Source organism: Nasonia vitripennis (assembly GCF_009193385.2).
Source record: "Nasonia vitripennis strain AsymCx chromosome 1 unlocalized genomic scaffold, Nvit_psr_1.1 chr1_random0002, whole genome shotgun sequence".
Taxonomy (NCBI): Eukaryota; Metazoa; Arthropoda; class Insecta; order Hymenoptera; family Pteromalidae; genus Nasonia; species Nasonia vitripennis.
In genome coordinates this window covers 4,035,470-4,058,515 of record NW_022279588.1, presented here as the reverse complement: position 1 = coordinate 4,058,515, position 23,046 = coordinate 4,035,470, and the positions used below count along the sequence as shown (strand labels likewise).

Sequence of the window (23,046 nt, the reverse complement as noted above, 5' to 3'; positions counted from 1 at the left end):
CCAATATGTTCGGATGCAACAGAGGATGTGAAGCACGTCTTTTGTGAGTGCTCGCGATATCATCAGGAGCGTGAAGAACTTAAGAGTTATCTTCAGACCAAAGTAACTCCTAAGTCGATTATGATGGCCATGCTGACTTCAGAGGATGGATGGTGCGCAGTCAGCAACTATGCAGCAGACATTCTCAAGAAAGTAAGAAAAGACGAAGAAGACAGAATAAGACAAAGAGGCTGAGTATGTAAGTGTGTGTGTGCGACGTAGAGAATGAAGGATGACTATTGTGATGACGACCACATCAACCAGAAGCGGGCAAAATCCTTTCGCCCCCCACCCAGCGAAGCATTGCTTGACGGTGGTACCGCTCGGTTCAGGGGCATAGAAGATGAAGCTAGGCACCTTTACCAAGGGTCGATAAAAGCAAAGAGGGCGTTCCTTTTTACGGCTGGGTGTTTTTTACCTGGCCGTAAGGGGCATGAGTTTAGTCTGTGTGAATTAGGGATGTGCCAGTCAAACTCGAAGATTTTTTGTTTTGATTGCAAAATAAATCTGGGATGTTAAAAATCTACTTAATTAACTTAAATAACACGAATGTCGAGTTTTTACACATATCCAACGAAAACTATGGTTTAACTGTTTTGTAACAGTGATATGTTACTTAAAGCTTCGAGTACTTTTTCGAGTTTTTTTCGAGCTTTTGCCTAAAAAATAACTCGATTGGTTATTTGGACTGATTTCTCAACCTATCAATATTTTTTTCTCTTGTAATCTGTTGAATCTGTTTAATCCATATGTTAATTTAAAATCTAAATACTTATAATATATTATTATGTCTTTGGTTTAATTATTCGCACCATAATGCCGTAAACATATGTAAAACTCGACTTCTGACTCGCACACCCCTAGTGTGAATCCGACACACGGCTGATATTGGGGATGGGGCTGTTTCGACGACCCCGTAAACAAGTTCATGCTATCGTCTTTCTAAGATTTTCCCTAATACCTCTTTCTCCGAAAGAGAAACAAAAAAAAAACACACACACGTAAGCACGCGCGGGGATACCGATACCACGTATGTGGCGCGTATCCTGGGTGGTGGATAAGGGAATGTTCATCGGCGCGTTGGGGTCTCCTCAACCGACCGAAGGGAGAGCAGAAATAAAATATGCTTCGCGGACTAAACAGGCTAGGGGAAGAAACTCCGAAAATAAATCAAACATGGATAGTGAGTTAATAACATTACTACCCCAAGCGTGTCAAGCCACAGAGCCTAGTCCCGCCGTCGATTTCGATCGGGTGAAAGCCCCCGTGGTCTGCGCTGGCCCTATGGCGATTAGGGGGGGGGGGGCAAATTCACTTAGCAGCCGCAGAGGTTAGTCACCTGACCGCTGCAGCATGTAGAGACGCAGGTGACATGGAAATGGAGGTTGATGCAGACAGAGTGTTCCGTCATAACTATTCCGCAACACGCAACACGCATGCGCATGTATGAACGAGCAGGTTATGTGTGTGTTTGCATGAGTGTAGTGAGAGAGGGCAGCACCTTCCGGGGGCCTCTTTCTTGCGAGCGCGGACTCGCGCGCGCGAACGAGCAGTCAGTTAAACGACTTCGGCAGCGTTCATATCTGAATCGCGACTACGACCGAATTCTTAACGTTAACTTAACATTCAACGAGGATTTCCGATCCTCTGTCACAACGTGACATAAAGGCCATTTTTGGCATTAAAATCAACGCCTTTGTTGGCATTTAACATCAACTTAACGAACGATTTATATTAGTGCGTTTTTTTCTGTATCTGTGCGTGCGAGTGCAATCAATGCTTTGTGAGCGTGTTCGGCGTTTTTTCTCGTTTTATCTTTTATATATCATGTCGCTTTTTATTGTGTCAGTTTGCTTAAATATTAATAAATCAGGGTTTTTTATGCCGAAAGGCTTTTTCCCGTAAACAAGTGTTTTCATTTTAAAACTTTTATCCAACAGTGTAAAATCATAAGAATCTAAAGTCAAAGTATCCTAATTATTAAATTCAACAAACTTATCTCTTTTTTAATAATAACTAACCTGCCACCTAAGGCAAGTTAGATAGTCAACGTTTATTCATGGTGCCTCCTGTGAGGTCTTTGTTCTCACAAACAATCGCGAGTGACGCCACACGCACACGAGGATTCAACTTTTGAATACTTGCACGTGCCGCGGCGACAGCGACGGCGAGTGCGCCAAAACATATAGCAAAATTCGACCGGCCTTTGTTTAGGCAATTGCGTCATTCAACTGCATCTTCATCATCGTGTCGTCGATCCCACACAAGGATGCCTCACCACCCAGTTGCCAGCCACGTCGAGGAACAAGGACATCGAAAAAAGCTAAGTGTTCTTTGACAAATTTAACGATTTAGAATTCTTGGTTTCGTTGTTATAGGCTAGCGCGGTGCCTCGATTTCGAGTATTGAGAGGAGAGCGAAACACGAGCGCGCAAGCACATAACGTTCCACGCAGCCTCGTGTTATTGTAACTTTAGATCTAGCGAGAGTTGAGTGTAAGGGTGTGGTGTTTTTTCGTTCGAACACATTGACTGGCATTTATTTCTCGTTATTTAAATCTCGTTATTGTTTCAAATCGTCATTATTAATTTTAAAATTCTTTCCTGTTCAACTGTTCAAAAATATATATTTTGCGTTTAACTTTACAATTTAAAGTAACATAAATTTTTAATTAAATAATTTGCAATTCATGTTCAATTAATATAATTATTTTATTTAAATTAATTATAGTCTATCAAAATCTATAATTTTATTCTCATTTCTTAATAACAAATAATTTAATTTTTCTCATCTTTAAATTAATTTTACTCATTTTCTTCAAAATGGCTCTCATCGCAGACCAAAATGTGAAACAAACCGTGTTGCGTATATTCTGCAGAAAGGAAAATCTCTCGAATCGCAAGTGGTGCAATTAGAAGGGTATCTGAAGGGTTCTGACCCTGATCCTGTCAACACTAAAATGCGGTATAATAGTCTTGCGGCGTTGTACAAAGAATACCTTAAGTACAATGACGAATTAGTCCAATTAGATTCCGAAAATTCTCAATTGACAGATTTTCTAGAGGTCGAATCCCGCTACTTTGATGTTGCTAGTGCAGTTACTAAATTACGGAGAATTGAACCTATTGCAAATTCGACATTAAATGCTAGCAACATCACAGTGACGGAACGTCAAGATTTGCCTCGACTTCCCGAAATTAAGCTACCCATGTTTAACGGCAAACGTGATGAATGGTCGACATACAAAAACAAATTCATTTCTCTTGTGCACAGCCGAACTGATCTCAGCGATGCTGTAAAATGCAGCCACTTTTACGCTTCTTTAACTGATAAGGCTCTAGAGACTATAGCCCATTAGGATCCCAGCGAGAATGATTACAAAGCCGCTTGGCAGGCTCTTCTCGAATTTTTCGATCAAAAACGTATAGTCGCTGTTCAACACTTAAATGCCATTATTGATCTTCCAAAGCTTTCCAAGGCAACCGCAGATGTTCTTGCATCTTTGCTTCATCAGATTCGTCAACATCTTAAAATTTTGGATCGCCTTGGTGTAAAGCCAAGTGACGAGCTTGTCGTTCGGATTGTGAAACGGTGTCTGCCTCCCGCAACATCGAACAGATGGCAAGACAAATTGGAAATGGACAAACTTCCAAAATTGGAGAATCTTTCACAGTTTATTCAAAGCACGATTTTTAAATTGCAATCAATAGATTCTGAATCTTACTCTCGCACAAATAATAACACTAGGAAGCGAGCGGGAGAAACAGTTCCGCAATCTCAAAATAAAAACTCGAAAACAAGCGCTCGATCTTTGGTAACGACTTCTGATTCTTCGTCCACGTCTTCTAATTCGTCCACCTGTCCCAAATGTCTTGAAGAGCATCGGTTGTTTAAATGTCCCGCATTTAACAAGCTTGCCATTCAAGAGAGATGGGATTTTGTTAAAACAAACAAGCTTTGTCGTAACTGTCTCTGGACTCATCAAATTCCTTGCAAGAGTGATAAACGTTGTAAGAAGTGTAATAAAAATCATCACACTTTACTCCATAATGAAAAGGGAGCAGGTGCTCAATCATCGAAGAATCAGGAGACCAAAGACGAAAGTTCTTCGTCCACAGAGTCAACAGCGTGACTATCGCATTATTCATTAATTTCTGTAGCATTTCCTTCAGAGTCTCAATTGATGACTACTGCAATGGATAAAATTCAGAACAAGCAAGGAAATTTAATCGTAGCACGTGCGTTATTAGATTCTTGTTCGACTGTTAATCTCATTACTGAAAAATTTGCAAAACTCTTAAATTTACCTAAACGCACATGTTCAGTAAATATCGGAGCAGTTGACAGTATGTGCACTGTTTCAAAATATCAAATTCAAGCTACTTTTCATTCAATGTATAATAATTCAAAACATCAATTAAATTTTTTAATTGTACCAAACATTGCTAACGCCGTGCCTAACATTTTGACATTCCCAAGCGTCTACAATTAGCTGATCCGCAGTTTCATTTACCTAAAACTGTCGATTTGTTATTAGCCATCACTTTGTCTCTTTTAGCTGTTGGTCAGATTAGACTTCGTCATAAGGAATCGGAAATCATTTTGCAAAAGACTAGTTTAGGATGGATCATAGCCGGGGGAGCTCAAACACTTACTCCTTCGAAAAAAGCTTCTTGTAATGTCGTTAAATTGGATAGACTTCTTGAACGGTCTTTTGCAATCGAGGACCTCGACCACGAGCCTGTGCGATCTAAAGACGACGTAGCTTGCGAAAAACATTACGTTGATCATACTCAGCGTGATGCAACTGGTAGGTACATCGTACGTCTTCCATTTAGGGATAGCAAATTCCTGCTAGGCGAATCTAGGGGAACAGCTTTGAAACGTTTTTATTCATTTGAAAGAAAAGTTCAATCACAGCCAAAGTCCATGTTTGAATATAAAATGGTAATGGAAGAGTATATTTCGTTAGGTCATATGACTTTATGTGAGGACGACATCAATGATGGTTATTATCTTCCTCATCACCCTGTCATAAAGACGTCTAGCGAAACCACTAAGTGTAGAGTAGTTTATGATGCGTCAGCCAAAACGTCTACAGGCATTTCTCTCAATGACGTTCTTTTAGTTGGTCCCACTATTCAGAATACAATCTTCGAACAAATTCTTCGGTTTCGTACTCATCGTTATGTCATCACAGCGGACATTGAAAAAATGTATAGGCAAATCCTAGTTTATCCAGATGATAGGAAATTCGAAAAAACGCTGTGGTATCATGACGGCAAAATTAGGATATTCAAATTAAATACGGTTACTTTCGGTACCGCTTGTGCGCCATTTTTAGCGATTCGAACTCTTCATCAGCTTGCTCGCGACGAGGCAAAGGATTTCCCACGTGCCAGCAAACTTCTTTTACGTGATTTTTATGTTGATGACTTCATTTCTGGAGCTGACTCGATTGAGGAGATCCTTAGCATTCGTGATGAGATGATCGAGTTGTTCAAACGTGGTGGATTCGTTATTAGACAGTGGTCATCTAATCATACATCTGCTTTAAATAACACAGATAAAAAACTTTTCAATCTTGACTGCGTAACTAAAGAGAACACTATTCAAAAAACGCTTGGAATTATTTGGGATTCCCGACAAGACTTCTTCACCTACAGGGTGCAAACATTAGATCATCATGCTATATCAACCAAAAGAATGCTCTTGTCCGAAATTTCAAAAATTGTCGATCCTCTTGGTCTCTTGGGACCAGTAATTCTCTACGCTAAGATATTGATTCAAGATTGTTGGAAAGCCAAAATTACTTGGGATGAATCGCTTCCACAGGATATCCATACCAAATGGAAATCGCTCGCAGTTCAGTTGCCACAATTAGAAGGAGTTTCGTTCCCTCGTCAACTTCTGATTTCAAATCCAGTCAAAATCGATCTTCACGGATTTTGCGATGCTTGTAATTACGGATACGGAGCGTGTCTCTTCATTAGATCAGTCGATTCGCATGGTAATGTCTCCGTGAAACTAATTTGCAGTAAATCTAGAGTCGCGCCATTAAGTGGAGTCACCATTCCGCGATTAGAACTTTGCGCCGCCTCTATTCTTAAAAAACTCTATGTAGAGGTTAGAACTCAGTTTGATTTCACGATAGATCAGGTAACTTTGTGGCCAGATTCTACCATTGTTCTTTGTTGGTTGAAAAAGGCTCCTCATCTTTTGAGAACTTTCGAATCTAATAGAGTCGCAGACATACAGTCGTTAGGAAACGAAGTCACATGGAAGCACATTCGATCTGTGGATAATCCAGCAGATGCTCTTTCCAGAGGACAGTTACCATCTGATTTCGTTAACAACTCTCTTTGGAATTTCGGTCCTAAGTGGTTAACTCTGGCTGAAAACGAATGGCCTCAGCCAATTGAAACTACACCTTTTGAATTGACTGGATTAAAGAAAGGTATTTGTCTTTTGACAACTCCGTCTTGTGACGAGATCTATTCATGCTTTTATAGCTTTGAACATTTCACTAGAGTAATCACTTATATATGCGTTGGAAAAATTCTAAAGGAAAACGTTCAGAGATCATTCCAGAATTCTCAAACGTAGAAGATAAGATAAGTTACTTAATAACTTTGATACCTCCATTAAAATCTTCAGAAGTTACGAATGCAGAACGTCAGATCTTGAGTATGATTCAACACAAAAAATTTCCTGTAGAACTTCGACGTTTCACTAAAACTTCCAGTGACGGTTCGGTTCATTTTCAAAATAGTACTCGTTTTGATACTCTGCATCCCTTTGTAGATGAAAAAGGACTTATCCGTGTAAGTGGACGTTTAAAGAAATCAGATCTTTCTTACGAGCAAAAACATCCTATATTGTTGCCTAGCAAACACCATGTCACCGATATGATCATTCGTCAAATCCATCAGGCGAATTTACATTCTGGAATTCAATCTACTCTTTACGCTATTAGGACTAGGTTTTGGATTTTAAATGGAAAGGATCAAATTAGGAATATCGTTCGTCATTGTGTAGAATGTATCCGTCAAAAACCTAGGATAGTTCATGCTCAGATGGCAGATTTTCCCAAATCGCGAGTTAATGAGTCGCCAGCTTTCTGTCACACGGGTGTAGATTTCTTTGGTCCGATTTCTATCAAGGAAAAATTACATCGAAATAAAAGCTTTCTCAAAACCTATGGTTGCGTTTTCGTGTGTATGGTTTCAAAAGCTGTCCATATTGAACTTGCTACTGATCTCTCCGCTGAAGGTTTTTTGGCTGCATTTCGTAGATTCATCAGTCGTAGAGGAGTACCTGAACATACCTTCTTAGACAACAGTACAAATTTCGTAGGAGCGAATAAAGAACTTCGCGAAATCTATGATCTCTTCGACACTCCAGAGTTCAAAAATTCGATAGGGAGTTATGCTTTAGCTAAAAGAATTGAATGGCATTTCAATCCTCCCTTATCGCCATACTTCGGTGGCGTTTGGGAAGCCGCAGTTAAAAGCTTTAAGCATCATTTGAAACGTGTATTAAAAGGTAGTACTTTTACTTATGAACAATTCAATACTTTTTTGATTGAAATTGAAGCAATTTTAAATTCACGACCTTTATATACTCATCTGATCCTAACGACCCTTTAGCTATAACACCAGCTCATTTATTGATAGGACGCCCGTTTCATATTTTACCCGAAAAATCATTGCTTTCAGTTCCAGATAATCGACTATCCACTTACAACTTCATCACCAAAGCCAGACAGGACTTTTGGAGTAAGTGGCATAAAGAATACCTTCACGAACTTCAAACGCGCCAAAAGTGGCATGAATCCACTGCAGAGCTGCACCTGGTTCAGTTGTTATTCTTATGGATGATATTACGGCTCCATCAAGATGGCCACTGGGTGTGATCCTCGAGGTGTTTCCTGGGAGCGACGGCATCGCTCGAATTGAATCAGTGAAGACTGCGAGCGGCGTTTATAAACGCAACATTACACGTCTTTGTATTCTTCCTTGTACTTAGATTTAAAACAAAACCTTTCTGTACATTTTTAGCTTTTTGCCAAAGGTTCAATTAATTTAAGTTTAGTTCAATTCATTCTTTGTGATATAAGATTTTAATCAACAGACTTGTTCTTCCAAAGAAAACTGATTTCATTTGTTTATCTGGTTTTTATTGGAACAGGTGAATCAAAGATTTCTTGTTACCATAATTTAAGGAATGTAAATATGTTATTGTTCTAAGAAGCGTTTAGCCAATGATAGTTTTATTTTCATTACTTGAGTATGTTCCGTCATAACTATTCCGCAACACGCAACACGCATGCGCATGTATGAACGAGCAGGTTATGTGTGTGTTTGCATGAGAGTAGTGATAGAGGGCAGCACCTTCCGGGGGACTCTTTCTTGCGAGCGCGGACTCGCGCGCGCGAACGAGCAGTCAGTTAAACGACTTCGGCAGCGTTCATATCTGAATCGCGACTACAACCGAATTCTTAACGTTAACTTAACATTCAACGAGGATTTCCGATCCTCTGTCACAACGTGACATAAACGCCATTTTTGGCATTAACATCAACGCCTTTGTTGGCATTTAACATCAACTTAACGAACGATTTATATTAGTGCGTTTTTTTCTGTATCTGTGCGTGCGAGTGCAATCAATGCTTTCTGAGCGTGTTCGGCGTCTTTTCTCGTTTTATCTTTTATATATCATGTCGCTTTTTATTGTGTCAGTTTGCTAAAATATTAATAAATCAGGGTTTTTTATGCCGAAAGGCTTTTTCCCGTAAACAAGTGTTTTCATTTTAAAACTTTTATCCAACAGTGTAAAATAATAAGAATCTAAAGTCAAAGTATCCTAATTATTAAATTCAACAAACTTATCTCTTTTTTAATAATAACTAACCTGCCACCTAAGGCAAGTTAGATAGTCAACGTTTATTCACAGAGATAAGAGAGCTGTTTGCGTAACACATAGAAATGCGCACTTGGACTGCCTTCTCAGCAAAATCGAGGAATTGAGAAAATATGTCGAGGACAGGCACAATTTGTCCACACAAATAAAGATTTTGCCCGGATCATAAGAGCAAGCTATAAGAAGCTCTGCATGACAGATAATAACTTACACCAAAGCCAACGCCCGAAAACTCAGGGGAGGGAAACCCAGACAACCCCAAGTCTTAGATCTCGGAAGACGGGTACACTGAGAAATTCTTCGGGTAGTGGTTGCACATAGGATAAACAGCAACTGTACTATGAGCTTTGCGCGGCAGCCCTCATAATTTTAGGAGCGCTACTACCCCATCTGCTTTTATTTCGTCGAAATTCTAGCATAGATTATCTCACAAAGGCAAGTGAATTTTTGTATTGGACTGGGAGGAGTATGGTCAAGAGAGGTGTTTTCGAAATTAATTGAGGAACATTTTTCTCCAATTAGATGACTTTTCAGGAAAGTAGTGGGAAAATAAGCTCAGCAAATCAGAGGATTTTCGGCAAAATAATGAAAAGTGTGCTCCTGTCTTCGAGTATAAATAACCCCTCAAGATTCACCGGAGTTAGTTACAGATTTTCTTGCAAACTCTGACAAGAGAAAATGGCATCAAAAAAGGAGAATCCGTCAATGCAGCCGACGAAGTCTGCAGCTCGCCCAGGAGCGTATACGTTGGCTGATCTCCAACTCCGACTCTCCTAACAATGCTGAACTACGTCTCCTGGGCGATGGACGTAGTCGAAACATGTAAGTTTATTTTTTATTACTCCACTTTAAAATCACAAATTTTTCAAGTTTTAAAATTAATTTATTTGAATTATTTAAATGTTGCAGTGCCGCAACCACCGAATGCTGCTTTGCAGCAATTGGCGCTGCGGCGATCGCCGGCAGCTGACCCGCCTCGACGAACCCCGGCGACTGACCCGCCACGGCGATCGCTGGCGGCTGTCCTGCCTCAACGATCCCTGGCAGCTGTCCCGCCTGGACGATCCCCAATGGCTGAGCACCCTCGGTGATCTCCGACGGCTGAGCAGCCTCGGCGTTTCTCGGTGACCCGAAGAAGACGGTCTCGATCGAGTTTGAGTTCCAGTTCGAGTTCAAGGTCGAGCTCTAGATCGAGCTCCAGTTCAAGCGGAACATCAACCAGTTGCGCATCGTGCAAATCCGTTAAAAGTATACGCGATCTCAAGCAGATTCCTAAGATTGCATCCTCGAATATGAAGAAAAAAGCAAATGGTAAAAATATTAAATTTATTCTTAAAATAATATAACTCAATTTTTAAAAAATAATAATGCTAATTTGTTTTCTTCTTTTTACAGAACAAGAAGGCAAAGAGCAGAAGAAGAAGGCAGGAGAGAGAGACGTCACCAAAACCAGGAACATCTACAATAACTTCAGGTAAAAATGCTTTAACAATAAATTAGTTTTATTTTTTATTATTTTTTGTACAATAAATTTATTTTTTGTTTGCTTTAATTTTTTCAGAGGTTACAAGAACAGTACCGAGACGTGGTATTTTGCAATTGAAAAGGACCGACAGTCAACAGCCGCAGCAACAACAGCAGCAGCAGCAACAACAACAGCAACAGCAGCAGCAACAACAGCAACAGCGACCACAGCACCGTTAATTAAAGTTTGAATTCCGAAAAATTCCCGCCAGCGCTGACCGCTGGTTAATTGAAGCTGATGCGCATATGCGTCAGCTCCGGACACTGGCGGGAGTTTTCCCAAATTCAAAGTTTTATTTTAAATATAGGTATACAAAATTTTTAGAAAAGTTAAAAAAATTGTAAAATATTTCAGAAAATTTAGGTATGATTTTTGAATTGGTTTACTCTGCTCTTTGTCTTGTTTTAGTGTAAGTAAATAAATAAATTAATCTAATAAACGGAGTACGTGTGAACAAGAGGTGATGACAAATTTCAATCCCTTTTCAAATTAATAATAAAAGTTTTCATATTTTTTTTTTATAATAAAAATAAGAACTGTGTACAAATTTTTTTTAAAAAATCATCGTAAGAATTTTAATTTTTTTTTTAAAAATCATTTTATTCAATAATTTTTTTCATAGTACATTTCAATAATTATCAACTTCGTCTTGACTACATTTTTCAGAACAAATAATTGAATAACCATGCTCTTATTGAAAGAGCATTATGGACGGCACATACTGGTTTGCTTCTAATAGAAAGATGATGGTGCAAGCAAAAGTAATTTTTATTACTTTTATGTTCTCGAGCGGAGGGCATCCGAGATATTCAACATTAGATATTAGACTGAAAAAAAAATAATGTGGATAAATTAAAGTATTCAAAGCAGGAAAAAAAAGAACTGAAAAAATGTATAAATACTCACGTATTCGGCAAATAATTTTTCAACCACAGTGCTTTCTGTTCTCCCTTAACGAATATCTTTTTAACATCTCGCGTAAAGATTTGTAAGACATGTTGAAGTCGATGGTATGGAATGTCACCAGAATTCCATTCGATTCCATGGTGACTTTTTTCCAGCCAATGAATCATACATTTTTCTTCCCCGGTAAGTTCTTCCCACGGCATTGGAGACTTGAAGAGGTAAGCAGTTGGTAAACCTGTTTTTTTTATTTTCAAAAAACTAATTTCCTTGAAAATGAAAGTATCCGCAGCAATTCTTTGAAATCCTTGTATGTCAACAATATAAACATTTTCTTCCGGATATTTCAGTATGATATTTTGAAACATCCTTTTGTATTCACACATTGTAGTCATCTTGCAGCTTCGTAGAGTTAGTTCTATAAGACGAGTTTATTGTAAATAAACAGATGAATTTTGCCATCCTGCTTATATAAGAAGAAACTCCACCTCGGTTGTCACACAATTGGTTGTCAAAAAGAAGCACAGACCTCATTGGTCTAAAAATAGAAAATTCATCCCCTCCCAAGAAAATATCCCTTCTCCTCGACATTACTTGCTCCTCAGCTTTTCATTGTCGAAGATGACCACTTCTCATTGGAGCAAAGATAGAAAATCCATCCCTTCCTAAGAAAATATCCCTTCTCCTTGTCAAACTTCCTATTCATTGGTAGTTACTAAAATTTTCCTCATTTTCTTTCGTGTTCTAGTCTATGTAAGCAAGAAATTTTACTTTGAGGAGCAGACTTTATCTACTACAGTACACGAAACTAGTTCTTTAAAGAATTCTGTTTTGTGAGTGTTAAGTGAAAAAAGTAAATATAGCTTCATTTCAACTTTTTGAACGCCTTGTTGTAGTAGTGCGTGATACTTTGCGAAATATACGTGAAATGAGCAATAATGATATTCATTATTGGCTGGACATGTGCAATTCCACAATAAAGGAATTGAACAAAAAAATCGACAAAGCTAATCTTGCAAGAGGAGAAAAGCAGAAATATCAAACTTGTATGACACATCTTTCATGTGTGCAAGTTCAACTCGAACAACATCTTCAGCAAGGAGGCAATCTACAATCGGAAGAAACTAAAGCTAGAGTTGAGTGGCGAGATATAGAATCAGAGTTTCAAAATCGAATTAGAACAGGTGTAGTTGTAAATATAAAGCATGTAGACATTCTAAGTTTTTTTTAACGATGCGTAAAAGCTCTTTAAGGTTAAAGTAGAAGATTGCTTGAAGGAATATAACGCTGTAAAAATTAATTCTGACTTTATCGTAGAATTTTCTATGCAAAAAAACGGTAAGGAACGACAGACATTAAATATTTTACAAGTGAAAGTGTTACAGCATTCATGTCAACGAATTTGGAAGAATGGTTCAAAGATCATATTAAAAAACCTATTTTCACCCAGCTTGAAGAATTCCAAGATAAAGATTCTGGCTGGACCCTGACGAGTATTATCAGTTTGTGTATCAATATGAAAAAATATTCTCCAATCAAGGGGAGTTCCTTCATTCCACTTCCAAAGTTACTCCTCATTCAAGATTTTTACATAGATGAAAATGAAGAAAATAATCATGATGATGGCGGAAGCTTGCCTCAATACCACTAAGTTTGGAATAAATATCTGTCTCGACTTTTAAGCTCTCAATTAAGTAAATCTCATGTAAAATCATACCGCTGCGAAAGGTGTTTACAAATATTTCACTGTAAAGAATGGCTGGAAATGCACGAAAAATTTTAATAAATGTCGAATTAATTTGCCCGACTTTAAGAATAACATTATTAAATTTTAAGATTATAATAAAAGTGAAAAAGTTCTTTTATGCAGAGTTTCAATATTTGTTAAAGCCCACTGAAAATGAAAATGCTTTATCTGTTTATAAATCATACAGACAAAAAAAAAATGAAGATAAAGAGACACCGGCAAAATGGTTAGTTCGAGAACTGAAAGGAATTAGTGAAAAGATTAATCTACTCTACAAAAATCCAAAACCAATGAGACTTACAGATCTAGAAGAATTATCTTTTCGGAGGTCAACTGTTTGCCATTTATGCCAAAAGCCCATTAAAAGTGAAGAACTCGCAGTACGAGACCATTGTCATCTAACAGGACGGTACGTTAGTTTTTAATGTATACAAATATTTGACTTTAATGCTGTACAACATGTAAGATATTTTTTTCTATTTAGTTTCAGAGGTGCAGCTCACAATTCATGCAATATAAATTACAAGGATTCGAGGTTTGTGCCGGTTATCTTTCATAACCTCAATTATGACGCACACTTAATTTTGAGAGAGATTGCTACTTCGACAATAATGAATGGACGAGTATCTCTGATACCTCACAACAAAGAAACATATATTTCATTTACGAAGTATATAGATGACTGTGACATCAGTTTTAGATTTATAGATTCATGGCGATTTTTACCATTATCGTTGGAAAAGCTTGCATTATATTTGGAAACCGTGCCGATAGCATTAAATGAGTTCAAAACTGATGGATTTACAGATGAGCAAATCAATCTTCTTAGACGAAAAGGTATATTTCCATATGATTTCGTAGATGGATTTGACAAGTTGATGACTACAAAACTGCCAGAGAAGAATGAGTTTTACAATAAACTAACAGATTCTCATATTATTGACGAAGACTATCATCATGCTGTTAGAGTATGGAATATGTTTACTATAAAAACTTTGGGTGAATATTCAGATTTATACTTGAAAACAGATGTTTTATTATTAGCTGACGTCTTCGAAAGTTTTCGAGAGACATCTCTGAAAGCGTATAGTTTATGTCCTGCACACTTTTACACGACTCCAGGTCTCACATTTTCAGCAGCTCTAAAAATGACAAAAGTGAAATTGGAGCTTCTTACAGATATAAATATGCTGATGTTTATTGAAGCAGGCATTCGAGGAGGAATAAGTCAATGTTGCAATCGGTATGCTAAGGCGAAAAATCCGTACATGGGACCATCATACGATAAGCATCAGAAAACGAAGACACTCTTATATTTTGATATTAATAATCTTTATGGATTGGCCATGGTGCAGTATTTACCAGTGGGAAAATTAAAATGGATCGAATATGAAACGAATTTAAATTTTCAATGCACCGCCAGATTCTGATACAGGCTACTTTGCTGAAATAGATTTAGAGTATCCTGAAGAAATACATGATGATCATCAAGATTTACCTTTTTGTGCAGAGCATCGTACACCCCCTGGCTCAAATCAAAAGAAACTGTTGACTACTTTGAACGATAAGAAAAGGTATGTTATTCATTATCTTGCGTTAAAACAGATATTAGATAATGGACTTCCACTAAAAAAGTGCATAGGATTCTGAGTTTTGAGCAGAAGCCTTGGCTCAAACCATATGTTGAATTTAATACAGAGAAGAGAAAGCAGGCCAAGAATGAGTTTGAAAAGCTTTTCTACAAGTTATTAATTAATGCAGTATATGGTAAGTGCATCGAGCGAGAATGATCTCGCGTTGATGTGCGATTAGTGAATAAATTTACAGGTCGATATGGAGCAGAAGCACGTATAGCTCAACCAAATTTTCATAGTTGTGCTATCTTTGATGAAAATTTGGTTGCTATACAGCTAAAGAGAACGAGTATTACAATTAAAAAACCAATATACGTTATTCTCAGCATTCTCGATTGGTCTATAACATTGTTATACGATTTTCATTATTTATATATGAAGCGTCGACTTGGAGAAAAACGTAAACTCCTTTATACCGACACAGGTAGTCTAATATACAAAGTCGTTGACGTGGATATGTACAAAATAATGAAAGAAGACTTGCACAAATTTGATATTTCTGATTACAAAGAGAACAATCAATTTGGAATCCCACGTGTAAATAAAAAAGTGCCTGGATTAATGAAAGATAAATGCTGTGGCAAGATTATGACGGAATTTATTGGTTTACGTAGCAAAATGTATAATATTTTGATAGATGGATCTGAGACTGTGAAAAAAACCAAAGGCATAACATTTTTTTACGGTTCAGAATGGATCTATCTGCACTTAACAAAATTGCTGAACGCGAGTTCTTTCCCAAGAAGAAAGCCACGGACTTAGAAAAAGAGCATGCATACATGGTGACTGCGCTAAAGGAAGTAAAGACGAGATTCGGCACGAAGATCGTGGCCGAAATCGATGACAGCTTTCAAATATTTCTGCCAGAAAAGATCTCATCAGCAATCTTGAAAGATCAAGAACTTTTCAATAATCTCTCTAACACACCATATAAACTTAGTTTATTTATAACATATCAGGGTGGAACTTCTTTTAAGTTCACTACATGCTAAAATAATGGAATACAAAAACTGATAATTGTTAAATACTATTTATTTAATTGTTAAAACTTGTGTGCAATTTACATAAATAGATACATTATTAAATATAATAACAATTGCTTTCTTATTTATTTGTACCTTCAATAATTCATACGATCTTATTTTTATCCATCCAACTATTGTGCTTGTCACTAAATCTTAACCATTTAACATATACACGTTTACCACTTTTCTTTAAAACTTTTTCTACTAAATAAATTTCCGGATACATAGTTTTATGAATTTCTGTTTCATAAAAGCCGCCAGAGACGGGTTTATCATAATAATCTTTCAGTTGGTAAGTTACTGGGTCTGTTAACTCGCGTTATTGTGAAAATTTCCGTTGACCAGTTTGGCGTGTAACCTTTTTCAAAAGCATTTTTTATCCTACTTATTCGTACTTTATCTCCTACATTGAATTTCGGTTTTTTCACTGGCGACTTTTCATTTTTGGAAAACATCTCTCGATTTCTCGCTCATTTGCCTGTGTAACATTTTCAGGCTCGATTCGATAGTATGCTTTGAGCAAGTTAGGTAGAATATCCAACCATTTATAGCTTCGTTGTTTGCTGAATTCTATCCACGTAGCATTTTATAACATTCTATTGAATCGTTCGCATATACTTGCATGAAGATTACTATGTGAAGAGTATAAGTGTATATTGTGCTTCTTCATAAGTTTTTGAAAAATTGAATTGTAAAATTCTTTTCCTTGGTCAGTTTGTAGATTCTCCGGTACTCGTCCTTCTTTCTGTATTGACTTCATAGCTGTAGTAACATCATTACCACTCTTTGACTTGACTGGCACAGCCGATGCATACTTTGAAAATATATCTATGACAGTAAGTAAGTAATGAAAAGCTTTTTTCTCTTTAGAATATGGTATCATTTCTACAAGATCAGCTTGCCAAGTCTCGTCTATTCCACGTATGTCATATTTTCTTCTCTTGTATCGCCGACGTGCTGGCTTGTGTAGCTATTCAGCTACTCTATGACGCTCCATTTCCGTTTACAGTAGATGAAAATCCATCTAGAAATTCGTCTATACGAACTTTTAATTGTTTATTAACTTCTTCAATGATATAATCAACACCAGAGTAATTGCGAAGAGTTGTACTATAAAGATGACGCAATTTCGCATCCACTTCCAATTGGTTTTTCAACTTGCTGCTTATATTCTTCTATAACTTCACCAATTCCAGCAATTTTAGCAGCTATATAATTTATTTCAGTTTGTAGAATAACTTTCAGTGAATGCAAGGTGATTGCATCGTTTGGATGATTGGGCTGTCTTAGGATGCATAGTCGCTTATTTTCTAAATCAAAATCACCGTCCGGTGTAAAATTGAAACCAATGCTGGAGAACCACGGATCGCTTGCGAGCCCTCAAGTTTTCTTCCAAACACATCGAGACTCATGGTAGTACTGATGCAAAGAAGAAAGTTGCGTATCAATATATATGCCCAGCTTCACGTAATTCATCAATAATCGACTGGATTTTATTGTCGTGATTATTATTTCCAGCTGATCGTTCGGCAATCAATAGTCGAAGTCTCTCAGTAAACTCGTTTGGATCATCCCAGTAGACGAGATCAATGGAAGAATTTTTCATCATCATCATCATCATCATCATCATCATCATCATCATCGTCATCGTCATCATCATCATTATCGTCAAAGATTCCAAAATTCATTGAAAGTTAAATCGGTATCCACATGATCTTCATAGATATGTTTGAGATATTCATTATCCTGACGATAAATTACTAATAAATTGACATTATCCCTAATGATATGTTTTCCTATATGAGCATCAGATTGACATAGATAGAAACTATCTACACTCTTATGTCTCCCCATACAGAATAATGCTCTGACGTTATCCTGCTTCTCACATGCCACATCATCAAAAATCATTATTGAATTTGGAAGGGCTGTATCTAGAGATACTACAGATTCATGCTCACTGAACGGAAGATATGATACTCCTTTAATCAGATCCAATGCTGAGGAAGCTATGCAACGTGTCAGAGCCAAGGATGCTAGTCTTGGTGAAAAAGCTTTAGCTTTTGCTGTTAGCAATGCTATGAAATTAAAAGGAAAAACTGTAATTTGACTGAAATTTAATAAGTTAGTGACTGTAGCTAAAAATCAATGACAGCAAGTGAACATTCTTGCAAGGTTATTCAATCAGCCTTGAAGGGTGCACGTCAAGCTGTTAAAAGTGTAGGTGGAAAGAAAAAAAGTGATCATTCCACGTGTTCTGCCGCTTATTTAAAAAATTGGTGGAGTTCTCCCTTTTCTTATTCCATTGTTCGCAGGACTAAGTGCCACCGGTGCTCTCGCAGGAGGTGCTGCAGGAATAGCTAAAGCAGTTAATGATGCTGAAGCTGCGCAGAAAAATCATGAAGAAAGTAAGAGGCATAATAAGACCATGGAAGCTATTGCTTTAGGCAAAGGTCTTCATCTTAAGCCCTATAAAACTGGAATGGGATTATTTATGAAACCTCATATCAGTCGTGGTCATCAAGTCAGCCAAATCGTGCACTGACTGATTACGATCTAAAAAAATATGCTAATATGATGAAAATCTCAGATTTCCGAGGTGTTTTCATGAGAAATAATCTACCTCCTGATGGTCCATGGTATAATGAAACAGCAGTGGTAAACTTGGACGACTTTCAAAATAGAGGCACTCACTGGGTTTGCTATCGCAAACTTGGTCCTGAAGTGATTTATTTTGATAGTTTTGGCGATCATAAACCTCCTAAAGATCTCATGTTGTATTTTAAAGTGAAAAAAGTGAAATACAACTATTAAAGATATAAAAATTTTGACTCATTTATATGTGGCCATCGTTGTCTTTTTTTCTTAGCTGGGAGACTATAAAAGAGGTGCTCACTGACGAATAGAATCATTATCTTCTGATCAGTCATGGAAGATAGCTTCACTCTAAGTCGCTCAGGAAACTCTTCGTCTTAGAAGCGCAATATTTTCCTTCGATTGAACTACCGAAGCATACAAATTTTATCTTGCGTTTAGTTGGACTTTTATCATTTAACTCTATTCGCAATGTTGAATATTCAAATAATAAACTGCATTTAAACGGAGATATTATTATTAATATTCCTGCTGGCAGTTATGAGATCGATGCTCTAAATCAATTTTTACAAGGAACTTTGAAATCCAAAGGAATCGAATTCTCTTTGAAAGCTAATAACAATACTCTTAGAAGTGAAATTCTCTGCAGTCATCCGATAGATCTCACACCTCACGATTCCATAGGCCGTCTCCTTAGCTTTGCTCCTCACACTCTCCAAGAGAACATTCAACACAGCTCTGATTTACCAGTGAAAATATTGAGAAGCAATGCACTCAGAATTGAGTACAATATCACTGGAGGTGCTTATATCAATAATAAGAAAGTTCATACAATCCATGAGTTCTTTCCCAGAGCGCCTCCGGGATATAAAATCATAGAAGTTCCGTCACACGTCATATATCTACCGGTCAGTGTCAAGTGCATAGATCATCTACAAATTCAAATTGTCGATCAGAATCGAAATTTGGCGAATTTTCGAGGAGAGGAAATTACTATTAGACTTCACATCAAATCTGCATAATGGGCATCGTTTACAATTCTGGATCATATATAAATCAGTCATCATGGCAACCATTCATCAGTCGACCGAAGAAACTCAAACCGTTAACACGCAAGAGCATTCAGTTTTCAAAAATGGACGAAATTCTAAGCATTCGATCAGGTGTCGTATTCGATGAGTCTATTGCTCATTACGAAGTACACGCACATCAACCATACTCATCATTAAGCTTAGACAACAGCGATGAAATTCGTATTACTATCCAACATCTAGATCTATGTCTCTTACCATTGCGCAGCTCTATCTATATATGTGGAAAATTGCAAGTAGAAGGTGGATCAGCAGCACTTGCTAAAACTAAATTTGTCAACAATACCATTCGTCATCTGTTTGATGAAATTCGTTATGGGATTAATGCTGTCGAGATAGATAAAAGTAAAAATGTTGGTCTTAGCAGTGTTATGAAAGGATTGATTTCATTTAATTTGAATCAGAATTATATGCTAGAGAAGCAGGCTGGCTTGGTATTCAAGACAATATCAAATCGGTCGTAGATGACAAGGAAAATTTTGACGTTGCGATTCCACTGAGTATGACCTTCGGTTTTGCAGAAGACTATAACAAGATTATAGTTAATATGAAGCATGAGCTCATTCTCACAAGATCGAGAAGCGACTTGAACGTAATAATCCAGGAAGGTACTGTAGCATCTGGTGTAACTACTTATGAAGATTACGAACTAAAAGTATCAAAGATAGAGTGGTTTATGCCATATGTTGTTGCATCTGATAAACAAAAAATCCAGCTATTGAATTTCATTGGTAAAGATAATCCTATCTCCATGTGTTTCTGTTCGTGGGAGTTATTTGAATATCCTCTTCTCCCAAGCACTACTAAACACGTCTGGACAGTGAAAACATCAAATCAATTGGAAAAACCTCGTTTTATAATTCTTGGACTACAAACGAAGAGAAAATCATCGAGAAGTGCAAACACCAGTCGATTTGACCATTGTGAGTTGAGTAATGTGAAACTTTTCTTAAATTCACAATATTATCCATACAACAATATGAATCTCGACATAGCCAAAAATCAGTTTGCCATTCTCTATGATATGTACGCTAATTTTCAAAAATCCTACTATAGAAAAGATCCACAACCGCTGCTAACAAAGTCTTTGTTTCTCAACTTTGCACCACTCGTAGTTATTGACTGTTCACGACAAAACGAATCTCTCAACAGCGCTCCTGTCGATGTACGTCTGGAGTTTGAGGCTAAAGAAGATTTACCTGCAAACACTTCAGCCTACTGTCTGATCTTACACGATCGCATTGTTCAGTACAATCCTATCAGTGGCGATGTCAACATTCAAAAATCCCTTCTTATGGAAAAAACTCTCAGACAAAATGCAAAGGGAAAACAAATGGCTCAAACATAATTATCATGGAATCAGGTGGAAAACGGATGTACATGACTACTCTCAAATTGAAAACTTGCTTCGTGACGCTTTACATGACGCATCGAAAAGTTTTGTCATGAGTGTATTAAAACAAAAATGACTTCAACGATTCAAATTTCCTGTTCATAACATTGAACAGTATGGCTATCCGGCAAAACCATCTTTTAAGTGCGTCACAGTATGCACAAATCATAATCCAAGCTATAAGACGTCCTGTGCATTGCACAACGTCAAACTCATGAAATCGATCTATCAGCATAACTGTAAAGTAAAATTAAAAAATTTTAAAAAATTTTTTAAAAAAGTAGAGAAAGTTATAGGCATTCCAAAACATAAAGGAGAGAGGAAAAATTATCCCACTCTCGCATCGGGTACTAAAACACTCAGAGAGGAGAGAGGGTGTTTTAGTTTCTTGGAGAAAGATAGGGGATGCCTCTTCTTTCATCGGGTACCAAAACACTCTGAGAGGAGAGGGGGTGTTTTATGCCTATATTTTGGTATGCCTATAGCCTATCTACTTGCAAGGATGGACCAAAGCGAGCAAAACCTTCCAGACCAGATGCTTTAATCATCAAGGCTGCAAAAAGAAAGAGCTATGCAGAAATTGTGTCAAAAATGAAAGCGGATTTGTCACTTAACAAGCTGGGAGATAGTGTAAATGGAATACGCAGAAAAGTGGCAGGAGATCTTCTTATAGAGCTTAAACGTACAAGAGAAGTCAAAACCTTGGACTTACAAGAAGCAGTTACTAGTAGAAAACACCACAATAAAAGCGCTATAGCAAGAAGAAATTATTGAAGTTAGAAATCTAGACATGCTTACCTAAAAAGAGAAGGAACAAGAAGCACTACAGAAGGTACTCTACGATAAGATCTCTGCGAAAGACGTACGGTGATACACAGATTGCAGTGATACGAATACCAGCTCAAATAACAGCTAAAATCACTAAGTTACATAAGCACAGAATAATATGAGTTAACTGTAGAATTATCTAACCGCAAAAACGAGCCACATAGGTGTTATAAATGCCTAGGTTTTGGCCACATCAGCAGAAACTAGACAGTAACTTCTAAAGATAGAAGTAAGCTTTGCTTTTAATGTAGAAAAGATAGGCGTGTAAGAACCAACCCAACTGTGTACGCTGCAATAGAGGCACAGGTGGGAAGAGTGACCACGCAGCTGGTAGCTACGCATGCTCAGTTTACCAAGCTGCAGTAGAAGCCCCTGACAGACGAAGAAAATGAAAATAGTGCAGTTGAATATGAACTACTGCGCGACAGCACAGGATCCACTAAGCCAGTATGTCCGTCAGACAGAGATTGACATAGCCATCGTCTGTGAACAATACAGAGACCTGTGAGGAGGAAAATTTTACTATTACAAAGCTTCCTCTAGGAGAAAGCAAAACTAATTTTTTTATCCCTATCCTGTGTTTTTTTTGCCGGTACAATTTTTTCAATTTTGCGTGCTTTTTTAATTAAAATTTTGGTGTTACATGATTATCTTTGAGAGACTTTAATCAATCGGGCTAAAAATTTGCGTGTGAACACCCCTCACAATAGTTAGGTGCCAAATTTATGTTGGACTTGATCTTGCATGTGTACGTGGAATGTGGTCACCTCCAAAATCGCTATATACGGTTTTTGGCTCTAATTTGAATTCTAAGCATTTCACAAAAAGAAAGTTAAATGGACAAGTTGTAGATCTATAAAAAATACAACTTTTTCCCATTAACATCAAATTATGAAAATGCTTATAACTCGAGTTTACAGCTCAAAATCGATTTTTTACAGCTAAAAAACCAATTATTTTTATAAAACTTTGCGGATTTACGTTTTACATGGAAATGTGAACTGTAAAATCATGGTACCTTCGCCGATTTGTATAGGTCAATTGTCCTACCGATCCAACACTATTTTTTACCTATTTGGTCTCCCTTTACCAAGATCGCGCCTGGTAGTCTTGAATCCGTCTAGCATCGTATTATTAGATATCTAGCTCTTTAATCCAAATGTTCAATGAGTAGGTTCGAGCACGACAATACTGACTAATCGCAATCTTTTAACTTGCGGACGATAATGAGTTTGCATCACTATCACATCTGCCTGTTGTCTTTTAAGGTTCTCAACGATTATGTTACCTGCGATGCAATAAAGGTCAAATTTCGTAATAGGGAACTCGCGTACCTCTGGTCTC

At 37.3% G+C, this 23,046-nt stretch overlaps 2 protein-coding genes across 7 annotated transcripts in view; both read right to left on the bottom strand.

The window, feature by feature from the left end:
• Positions 1-23,046, bottom strand: part of Usp7 (ubiquitin carboxyl-terminal hydrolase 7) — a 611,141-nt gene that overhangs the window by 443,903 nt on the left and 144,192 nt on the right.
• Positions 11,136-13,120, bottom strand: LOC116415852. Its single transcript, XM_031921369.1, has 2 exons — positions 11,393-13,120; positions 11,136-11,313 (listed from the first exon to the last, which is right to left on the bottom strand). The coding sequence occupies exons 1-2, from the start codon at positions 11,782-11,784 to the stop codon at positions 11,178-11,180; spliced, it is 528 nt and encodes a 175-aa protein (XP_031777229.1). The 5' UTR covers positions 11,785-13,120; the 3' UTR covers positions 11,136-11,177.

Bases quoted from the DNA above. Each gene is read 5' to 3' on its own strand.
- LOC116415852 (XM_031921369.1), bottom strand. From the start codon at position 11,784: ATGACTACAATGTGTGAATACAAAAGGATGTTTCAAAATATCATACTG. The intron at 11,314-11,392 runs GTGAGTATTTAT...TTTTTTTTTCAG, and splicing joins AAAAATTATTTGCCGAATAC to TCTAATATCTAATGTTGAAT.